General features: G+C 36.0%; 1 protein-coding gene across 5 annotated transcripts in view; it reads left to right on the forward strand.

Moving 5' to 3' along the window:
• LOC107223975 (phospholipid-transporting ATPase ID) overlaps positions 1 to 12,060 on the forward strand; it is a 129,022-nt gene that overhangs the window by 70,044 nt on the left and 46,918 nt on the right. For all 5 annotated transcript variants that reach the window (XM_046736012.1, XM_046736011.1, XM_046736014.1 and 2 more), the window contains one exon: positions 9,131 to 9,891. In XM_046736012.1, the coding sequence (XP_046591968.1) occupies positions 9,858 to 9,891 (34 nt within the window). In that variant the 5' untranslated portion in view covers positions 9,131 to 9,857. The remainder of the gene's footprint in view (positions 1 to 9,130; positions 9,892 to 12,060) is intronic.

The raw sequence follows: 12,060 nt of genomic DNA on the forward strand, positions 1-12,060 counted from the left end.
TATTTTCCAAATTTTTCTTGCGTGTAAAGTATCACAGGAAATTAATGGTTCCAACGTGATGTTTAATCGATCCGTATGAATCTTTGTTGATTGAACTATAACGAGTGGTTAACTTGAAGTACAGTCGGTATTACACCGACAGAGAACGGTGAAACAGGGGAGCTAAACGACCGATTGCACATGCGCGAGATGATTGAACTTCATTGGTCGGTGAAGTCGTATCGCGGCAATATTTCCGTCTGCGAAACAGGGGAGCCAACTCACTCAAAACTGGGCAGGTGATGTCAAACTTACTCACGCCGAGTGGCGAATTGAAATTACGACGTTACGATAACTGGTATCAGTCATCGGTCATGTCGCTTAGTTAACGACAAAAGTATGCCAAGCCATTTCGTGTTAATACATTAACTGTTCTAGATTAACTCGGCCAGAAATATTTTAAAAAAATTTTTAAAATTGCATCACTTACATAACCAAAGTTTTGGGTGGCCAACCTGCAGAAGAGTTAGACAAACCTCGCGCATGCGTCGATGAACGCCAAGTGTGGAAAGTTTCACCGTTTCATCTATGTAAAAATGCATATTTGATCCAATCGATGACATTTGTTCTCACATCGTCAGCAGACTTATTTCCGCAGTAAAATTCGGCCGCCGTATATTTGCAGGGAATATAAAAGTGGGAGGACAGATCACATTGCCTCGCACTTTAATTCGGTGCCTGTCGAAGTATTATAGTGAGCCTTATGTTGATCGTACATTTGACGTGACGTGATTGACGCCATGTTAGTTGAGTGCCCTTCTCATACCTGCGGCTCTGCCTGTTGACTTGACGTAATTTATGTATGACAACTCAGCAGTTCGTAGTTTCCGAATACTCGAGGTGTACAAAAAATCCTTCCCTCCTTGGCGGTTAATTTTTTTATTGCCAGACAAATGTGTTCGGGAAGAACATTTAAAAGAAAACATCAAATTGATAGCTAAAAACTAGTTTTATATCAAAACAAGTTTAGATATATACATATGTATTTGTACCAGCTATAATCAACAGTTAGGATAATGACTTTTTTTTTTGGGTAATATACGGAATATCGAAGTTATTTACAGCGAGATCAGAACGTTTCATGTCAAGTCGCACAGAGTCGAATTCTATTAACTATATATGGGTGTATTTATATATATAACTATAACAATAACTTTGAAAAAAACCATATTGTAATTTTTTTTCAAATGCAAAACAAGTATTTCATAAATCATCTTTAATAGACAAACAAATCGCTTAAACTTAAATTCTTATTTATCTCGCTGCACGTGATCAGAAAAGCAACTTATGTAGAATCAATACGAGTTGCAGATATATATATATATATATATATATGTAATAAACTAATGCTTCATTTCAAAGTATAATTTGTATGTTATCGGAAATCCATTTCAAGTTTATTTATGAATCAAGTGAACGTTCATTAAAATTGGACAAATTGGTCGAATCCGACATTAACAAAAGGTGGTCGACAATGTCACCGATTTCAGATGATTGGTTACTGAATTATTACGATAATGATTTACAGTTTTTAATATTTTTTCGTACCAAAGGGATACAGTTGATTCGGTTATTGACTCTGAATGTCTGTTTGTTAGTTTACCCGTTTCCATACGTTTTTGACCGGACTGTACATGTGTTAAATCCTTAAGGCGATTTTACTTATGTTAATCAGTCGTGTCAGACAATAAAGTGGCGATAGATTGAATTGCAGTGAAATGCGTACGTACAGATCACGATACTAAAACCTAAATTTGCAACTTGTGCGATTACGACTCTGCATAAATATAAATTTTTGCGAAGACATTCAAGAATTTAATTTCATAACACACATGAGTACCTGGTTGATTATATACCTGCAGTGATTATTATTATTTGTTTTACGTTTAAGTAGTCAACTCGCCAATAGAAATGCGCACAACTGATTACAATTTCATTATTCACCAAACAATCGTAGGACCGCGTAAACAATCGAAGAAGCAATGCACATATGTATTAATATAGCAGAAGAGCAGCGTGTTCCGTATTGATTGGGGCAGGTCACCTGTATAAATTGTACGATTCGCAGCCTAGTGGCGAATTGGCAATTGATGATAAATAATTTAAACGTCGGCACATGTGATTTTTTCGTCAGAATATCGCTTAGTTTGCACGTATATTCTTACCAGCCGATTAAATTGCCGGTCTATATTGATATTAAACACCAAAACCCCGCCAATCGATTTTTTAAGGTTGTTCGGACATTAGAGCAATGTAAATATAAAAAGCTGAATTTCTTACATGTCGTTAATCGTTAATAAATACGTGTAAAATCATTTTTTGAAAAAGATCTGACGTGCAGTTCTTGTGTAATTAATTGTTAAAAATTGGATATTTAACATGTAATCAATAGGGAATCTTGTGTAAACCGCACATTTTTGATACAATTTAACCACAATTGCCAAAGATAAGAATAGAAAAAAACTGTAATTTATACTAATCTATCTTCGTAGATTACGCAAAAATTATAAAAAATGTATTCTGACGTGCAGTTTTGTAAATGTTTTAATCTAAATAATCAAAAATTCACATTCAATACCAGTCAGCCATATTTAAAAATGAACGACATATCTGATTCGTCAAAGTGTGGCAACGTCGGATAAAAAAACTTGATTCATTTGATAATTTTTTTTTTTTTGTTCATAACAAATTTACGTTGTAATGCAAATTCTACGTGGAAACAGTTTTTATCAATTTTCTTAATTTGGATGCGAACACACACATCAAGCCTTTTCACTTTGAATAGTAATATAGTAAATCCAAATATGCTTGCGATATTCCGCATCGGATTCAATTATTCAAAAGTAACAGCGTTTCAAAATCAATAACTTGGTGTATAACAATCCTGTATGCAGAGGTCAAGCGATCGTAGCATGTGGCATAGCCATATTTCGATCATCTTTGAAGCACTTGACGCGTACTTATCGCGGCATCGTCACTTTAGGAATTCGATGCTACACAAATATCACACGTTCGTTATTAAATCGCAAGCATACTGTGTATTTTTTCTGTAGAAATTATTTTTTATTTGCCATAAACTTTGTTCGCTGGAACTCTTGCCTAGAAAATTCGACAATACGAGCTATGGTTTAGACGATTATCGTGTAGTGAAGACAAAAATTTCACAACTTTCGGAGGAACCGTCAATGTTTCCACACTTATTGACGTACTTCCATTGCTAGACATATTTGGAATTGATTCCATCTTGAACCAAAGCGAACTATTTATCCGTACAATCACAGGGTTTCCAGTACATGGATGCCTAGGCTTTGTGGTCATCATCAAGGCGAGATTGAGGTGAACCACGCACTGTCAATATAAATCGTTCGACCACTATCGAGTGGTACGATTGCACACAGAAATAGAACTTGATACAATGCATGAAAAACCTTTTAAAGGTGAGAATTTCTTTTGTGTACTCATATTTCAAAATTTTGCACTTGACCTGCGCTATTGTCACCAAGAGCGAAAATTTCACGAGTCCGTTCATGTAGATATTTCGATTGTCATGATTTTTTGTGAGAAGTATACTTTTCATTAAAAGAATTTATTCGTAAATATTGAGGTATTTGCAAACTTTGGGTTACCGTATAATCAATCAGAGGGCCAAGATCGAACAACTTGACGTATAAGCATATTTGTATTGAAATTGGAATGTAAATAATGGTATGTAGATAATACATACATCTTTCACCTTTGTCTGCTAATGGTCTCCGTGACCGGGAATCATGGTTTCAGAACTCGAGTAGACATGCGCATAAATGCTGTAGATTGTAAACAGACTTGTGGTATCGATACCGTGACTCTGAAGTTTCGATCGATTGAGCTTGATCAGAAAACCAAACGATCATTGACACTAAGAATAGGTCAATTCCAATATTCAGCCTTAAAATAACGATGTCGTATCAGAGTTTAACAAATTTTTCCAAATTTCTCTATCCAGAACTTATCGTCTGAACACCGACAACTTGAGTATTTCGTCAAGTTTGATCTATCAAAACTCCACGTACACAATAAGATCGTTTCTTCCACAACATGTAATTCGATACATCGTCATTAAAGTGGTATTCTATCATGAAATTTACAATGTGCCCTGTGAATCCTGCAGTCTCTGATCTCCGTCGTTGGATTTAATTAGTACCTACTCAGCAAATTGGTATTCGCAGATCCATTTTCCATTCAAGTTCCAACAAGAGTGTAATTCTCGTTGTTCTCTTTGACGCTGAACGAATGCGAATCATGGCCTCAAAAGAGTACATCTTGGTAGATTTGAAAAGAAAGAACACTTTTTCGTCAAGTTTCTCGGAAGTTGTACTTCAATGTAATATAGTAGTACTTATACTTTAATCTTCGGTTGCATGTACCCGAGTACATGCTAGCTCTTATTACCCTCACTAAGCGGAATCGTTTGTGCTGAAAGCAGGAGCTTTTCGCTAGAGTACCTATTGCAGCTGTGACCGAGTTAAGGGGACGTCGGAGTGCCTGTTATGTCCTGGGACATACCGACGAAACGAGCAAACCGTATTTTACAATTTCTTCGCTTCTGGAATACCTTGTGGATTCGGTTTGCCTGGTGATTGAGATAAGTTGAGAAAATTGATGTGAAAATACCGGAATCGATTCGGATATCAGTGGCTGTATTCGGTCTTTTCGAACTTAGTCCAATAACCGCGCAAGCAAAATTTAAAACGCCATCGTTCCCCAAAAGTTCGAAAACCACTTCACTTTTTACAAAAATTATCTGTTCGTCAACAATCACTCTTGCCTCTCACAATTTCATTATTATTTAAAATTTCTTGAATGTTGTCAAAAAATGTTGGAATATCTGGTAACTGAGAAGAATCGGTTCAAAAATATTAGTGATTAATCATGTTGACATCCCAATTATAGAAACCTTTTCTCCAATCATTCTGCATATCCTAATTTATGTAGACTTAGGTACGATCATTTGTTGCAAAAGGCGAGAAAAACTTCAAAAAACTGCCGAATCAGCTCAGTTACGCCTAAACAACGTGACCTGTGTTACAATTTTTCGACAGGGAAGAATTGAATGAATGTTTCTCAAACTCTAAGAATCTTTTACTACTAGCTTGAATTACATCTGGTAACTTTTTCACGTCATTTGAACCATAATTGATCGAGTTATTAACCACGTCCCACAGCAAATCTTCATTCGCGTTGGCAATTCACGTAGAATTTGGAGGTCGCAGTTTTGATCTGAAACCAACGAAACTGAAAATTTTTCATTGTTCGGGTTATTTTGTAAGAACAGGAACCTAAACCTATTCATTAAAGTCGAAAATTGAACAGAAGATATAATTCTTCACCATTTTTTCACAGCTTTTTGTAATCAAAATGGATACTGTAAACAATGCAATTATCTCAATGCTAGGTTCATGTTCTTAAAAATAATCCAAATGATGAAAAAATCTCAGTTTCGTTGGTTTCAGATCCAAATTGAAACCTTCTGAATGTACGCCAATTGCCAACGCAAATGAAAACTTGGTGTGGGACGTAGTTAATAACTCGATCAATTGTGGCTTAAATGACTTGAAAAAAATTACCTGACGTAATTCAAACTAGAAATAACGGATCCTCGGAATTTAGAAAACAACCAATCAATGCTTTCTTGGTGAAAAAATTTCAGAAGACCACTTAATTTTCAGCCTCCTAAGTTAAGTTCCCCTCTCAAAGTGTTACAATATTACAAGTAAATTTCATATTTAGATCTGAGGAAGTGAGGAAGTTATGAGCGATTTCATGCTTCGGCAGTTAAAAATGAACATCGTGTTCAGTAATTACTGTAAAATGCATTTACAGTTGTTTCTTCTTACATGCTCTAAAAATAGTTATTTAAGCTAATCAAATGAATTAACGGCTTTCTTCCTAGCGAGCAGTTGACTGTCAGTCATTTACAATACAAAAAGCATCACAGCTACGACAGAATCCTTCGTTTGAATGGGGGTCCGGTTTTCGATGGTTCCGCCGGAAAATACAAACGTGACTAAAGCATATACGAGGTTGAAGTTCGTAAAGTTGCGATAAAGATACTTTGTAGCTCGCGCTCATCTTGTCTTTACTCGGCGTACGTCGTTTTATCACCAACACACATGGCATTGACTTCCACGTTATCGGCAAATTTATTATACAGGGACAATCTCTTGAAACTTGAAAATAAACTGCGCATGCGCCAAGTAATTCAATCTCATTGGCCGGCGAAATCTTCCCGCAACGATATTTTTGTCTGCGATGCAAGGGGCCAACTTACACAAAATGTGTACGTTTGAATTTTCAAAGAGCATAAGCATTAAATGCCAACCGTTCTTTGAAGAATCAACATTCCAGGCCAACATCAAATGCTTCCCAAACCTTTCCAAGTCACTGCCTCAAGTATTCAGGATTCTAACCTCGAAAATTTGTATCAACTACATCGCCGCCAGAAACAGTTTGACGGCTGAAAGCTCGGGTTGGCCAGCTTGCACGAACAGCCGACAAAACTCGCGCATGCGCAGCTGATTTTCAAGTTTCAAGAGGTTGCCCCGGTGCGGTGTACAGAATTAACCACTTATTACTTATACCTACAGTTGGATGCCATCTTCGGTGCTCGTGTCGGTAACAATTACTAACATATTTTTTTTCATACGTGCAGCGGTTTCGAACTGAAGGCTCATCGGCACGTTCCAATAGTGTAAAAGAGACCCTAAAGAGGCTCTTGATCTCTCTTTTCCCTTAAATCCCGAACCTAGTGGCTTTGTTCATTCATGTATGTAACAGGCTCTCTAGCAATAAGAGATGTTTGAAGATTAACGAACAATGCACCTTAATAATCTTTCTCCAACAACACCCCTTGGAATGTTAATATTCAGCAAAGATCTTTACTCACTGATTACAAAAACTTGAACGAAACCATCTGTTCTTCACTAGCGTCCCTACTGATGTAAAAGTAAAAGGGTGTTATACATCAATTTACTAGGGTGGTCTTCATCGATTGACGTTTTTTTTCGAAAATTAGAATTATAATTAGAATCGAATGAAAAACACAAGTGTTCAGTCATTCTGAATCTTCTAATTATCATATTAATATCTTAATATTCGTTACTCGAACGTATTCAGATTTACTTATTTTGCGTATTGTATCATTGGCGCAAACAAAATTGCTAGAGGTTTTTTTCAAATTGTTTGGTTTTTTTTTCCTAACTTTCAATTCAGACGGTGTGGCTTATTTATGTTTATTATCTTTAAGAATGTACAGAAAGACGTTCGGCTAAAAATGCATTGGAATAAAAACATAAGTGAACAAACGTTTCAAAAGCTTATCTAAATTTTATAAGGTACATGTAATTAAAAAGGAATTCAACTATAATCATACTGTTATTACCAGTTTCAAAGGATTCATATTACGCGAATTATTTTTTTCCGAACAAATCTATACAGTTCGTCAGATTTTGATGACCAATTGCTTATCCCATTCACAAATCAATACCGTACAAAATTGTTCGAGACAGATTTTTCCCTCGAGTTCATCGTTTGATAGAAAATGAATCGTAATGGCACGTAAAATCATTTCAATTTAAAGATGAATTTGTTAACTTAATGAGGTCCCTACGTAAAAAATTCAACGTTTCAAACTTTTTTTTAGTTACATGTAACTCTTACTAAACTAGCTTAGACGAGACTTTCCATACCTTTGTTTCGTCACGTTTTTGTTATAAACAATTTTTCAACCTTGTGACGATATATCCTATTGAAAATAAATAGTTAGCGGATTAGGAGTTAGTAGGCCTACAATCCGCGAAGGCGGAAGCTCAGTACCAATGTGTGCCAACAAAGTTACGTGACGTGTGTAATGAAAAAGCCTGATCAGGTAACGAATTGTAATTACAAAGTGACGACGACACTTTAAAAATGTACCACGGAAAATCGTAAGATCATATTTACGTAGTGCACACAAGAAATAATTTATATATCGTATATCCTCGCTTAATATGGCCTTTGGTTCGCACGACTCTTTCGCGTACATTTTAGCAGTCTATACTTCGTTATCTAATTTTTGCACTTGTCTTGTATAAATTATAATTTTATCCATACACCGTGTCTTGTCTATTTGTGTTAAAATTTAAACTAACAAGCCAAGTTTGTTGGCTTGTTTTCTATGTTCTATTGTAAACTTTCTTGTATGACTCGTCAAGCATGAATAAATGAATAATATTCTCTTTGATGGATCGCTATTTCGTGTATTTTTTTTTTGTCCGTCTCTTTATATTATACTCAATTGTTATTTAAACGTTACAACCTGACTATATACCTAAGCCCCATTATACATCTTCGTGGCACGAATTCGCCGAACGGTAATTTGTCGTGTCAAGAAAAAGTGTCACAAGGAGGAGCCGTTACAGTGTCAATCTTGCGGACCGAAATCGATGATTGAACTGTCATCGAGTCATATTGGTATAACGCATACCTGTCAGGTGTTCTTTTTATTAACACGTTTTTATTATCTCTCTGTTTCTTTTTTTTTTTTGTCCGGTACAAATTGTGAAATCGATTTTAAACCAACTTCCCGATGAGCTAGAGACTTGAAACTTTAAACCTAGCTCGGAATGGATAAGAATGCAATATTGTTTGCTTGTTTGTTTGTTTATCTGTTCGGTACAAATGTTGAAATCGATTTTAAACCAACTTCCCGTTGAGCTAGAGACTTGAAACTTCAAACATAGCTCGGAAATGGATAAGAATGCAATATTATTTGCTTGTTTGTTTGTTTATCTGTTTGGTACAAATGTTGAAATCGATTTTAAACCAACTTCCCGATGAGCTAGAGACTTGAAACTTTAAACATAGCTCAGAAATGGATGACAATGCAATATTGTTTGCTTGTTTGTTTGTTTATCTGTTTGGTACAAATGTTGAAATCGATTTCAAACCAACTTCCCGATGAGCTAGAGACTTGATACTTTAAACATAGCTCAGAAATGGATGACAATGCCATGTTGTTTGTTTGTTTGTTTGTTTGTTCGATGGAAATTTTGCAATTGATTTTTTCTGATTACAGCGCGGAGGCCACGGTTGATACGACCGACGACGTGGACCTGCAACTCCGGAAGTCCGCAAACAGGAGCTGGGGCGGCGAAATAAAGAGGGTCAGGGTAGGAGGGATACTTGGGAGGTGACCAGCTACCCCACCACATGGACACCTCCAAAACACCCCCCAAACCCCCCTCGACGTGTACCCGTGTATCATCTCGCCGCCGAATATCCAACCTAATCGTTGGAGTCCCTGCAGTCCGTGAATCGTCCCAAATAACGCTAATTAATTGTAGCGAATCACCCTCGCGTAAACGGAACTGCCGCGAATCACTGTCACCTGGCATTTACCCGGGAGCAACCAATTTGTGCCTAAACCCTGATCGTCCCGGCGACGGTCAGCTTTTTTACAAGCAGAAAAATAATATCCCTTCCCGCCTAGTAATCTGCACTGCGGGCAGTGCCGGTAACGACTTCAATTATTGTCATTGTTATTACTATCATTATCGTTGTTATAGCTGTTTTCATAACCGAGACTGCACGAGCCGTTTCGAACATAATAATTTTTATACACCATTTTTTCCGCGGAAAGCGACCAGGAAACTTGATGAAGCATTTTTTACGACACTCTCTTATCGCCCTAGACTGTTAAGAGGGTTCATTTTCAACTCTGAACATATCATCGATCCGTCCATTAACTGCAACACCTTACCATCGACTGAAACTTATATCAACGCTTCGAAGGGGCCAATACAATGTCACGCAGCGCAGCAACGCGTCCAATGGCAGGTGAGTGAATCCTTGATTATAACCGTTTACGAATTTCAAGATGAATTGACCATATCGTGTGAATCAAGAATCGAGAAAATAGAGAAAAAAAAAAAAAACGTTTCAAAGAATCTCCAGCGATGTTATTTGCACCGATGCGATGACAGTGGATACGAATGAAACAACGTCCCTAAGATGCGACAGTCTGAGAAAAGGTTTTACAATCAGACGGTCCAAATCATTGAACGCTGGTTTTTGATATGATTCAGATATTTTTCGGCCTATTTTGTTCAGCATAGAGATATTCTTTGATCAGGTGAGAAAATTTTTCAAAAAGTTATCCCCAGAGTGGATAAAAATAGATTTGTAAAAAGTAAAAATACTGCACAACGAGACACAGATGATCGTTAACAATTGCATTAGCGTGTTATAGCTGTACTCTAATGTAAGATTCATTTAATGTTTTTCAGACAATTTGCAATAATCAGCGAGTAAAACAAATCGAAAAATATCAAAATTGGAGCAAAAATACGAGAATCTAATCATTTTGGACATTCTGATTATAAAACTCCATCTCTATGTTGTTTCATTCGTGTTCGTTATTATTTGCGCAAATAAAAATACTGTAACTTTTTGAAAAATTTTTTTTTCTCTTTGCTCAATTCTTAATTCAAACGGTCCAATCCATCCAGCCTTAATCAAAGCTGTTTGTCTGAAAATCCGAAAAATTGGAAATAGCATTGGTATAATATTGACGGTATAATGTTTCACATAAATAGTAAACCATGACACGAATGACAATTTCCTTCGAACATTCAATCACTACAGAGAGACTAGAATGATGTCATGATAAGATGACACATTCTTAAAAATCGGAAAAAATTTATTGATAAGAGATTGATCCGAAGGCCTCAATATCTTGAGTGCAAATACAGCTACGATGCGGTATCATTCTATTGCACACACGACAGGCGTAAGATTAACTTCAAACAAATATTACCAACGTGTTTAACCAGTTAAATGATTGTTCAAAATGATTTTATCCGTCGTTAAGTAATTGTTATTATGGTTTAAATTGAACGCTGTACTCATTTGGTTGGAAATTAAGTCGAGAGTGAACTGTATAAGGCGACTTTTTAATTGAAATATAATTTACACGATCAGTTGAATCGAGAAAACTGAGAATCCAGCCTGCGCAATTTCACTTGTATATTACGTACGAGAGTCGTATTTCAGGATGCATGGGATGTACAGTCAGCTCAGAAACGTATCGAAATAAAAACGTGACCGGCAATAAACAAAGTTTTCTAAAGCGTAATTTAATCTTAACGAGTTGAGAATAATTGAAAACGAACCTGTTGTCCAGAAAAAAAAATTTTAAACACTAAATTTCAACTGAAAGTACCCCGTTATTACAAGGACATCAGAGAAATAATATCATTTTTTTCACCAAAAAATCCATACAGTTGTCCAGTTTCTATAAACAACCCCTTATCTCATAAATATACTACAAATGGCCTGAGGGTGATTTTTTCAAAATCTCGTCAGTTAGTTAAAAAAAAATCTTACATGTAGAATCGTTATAATTCGCAGATGATAAACTTGTAATTTAGCAATAAATCAAGTATTGAATCCGAAAATAGTGGAAACGAATGAAACTAATATGTTGTAGAAATGAAAATAATTAGAAAGAAGCAAATTCTAGTAGCACAGGTTCGGATATCAACAATTTTAGAAGAAGTTTCATAACTAGAACGTTCAAGATGTTCAAAATTTGGTGTCTGATTCGATTCGAATTTTATTGGGTTCATTTTGCTCTTCAAACAGATCCTTTTCACGGAATCTGACATGACAGTATACTTATAACACCCAAATCTGGTTGTCGAAGACGATCCGATTTACCATTCTTACTCAATCGATTTTCGCCCACGTTAGAGATAAAGATTTGTAAAATTTGTTTCAAACCATCACCGAAGATCTCCGTGATGAATAAAATGAGCCTAAAAATATTACAAGTGATTAAATAAAAAAACAATTAAAAAAACATAAATTCGTTTTCAACTTTCTGATTGTAAAAATTCGCCTAAAATTTTGGATATCTGACGATCAGCTCGTGTAATCCGAATTTGCTTGGATCCATTTCCATTACCCTGCAAGAGGGATACAGTTTCATTCGTGTTCGGCATCATT

The sequence above is a fragment of the Neodiprion lecontei genome, chromosome 3, assembly GCF_021901455.1.
Source record: "Neodiprion lecontei isolate iyNeoLeco1 chromosome 3, iyNeoLeco1.1, whole genome shotgun sequence".
NCBI lineage: Eukaryota > Metazoa > Arthropoda > Insecta > Hymenoptera > Diprionidae > Neodiprion > Neodiprion lecontei.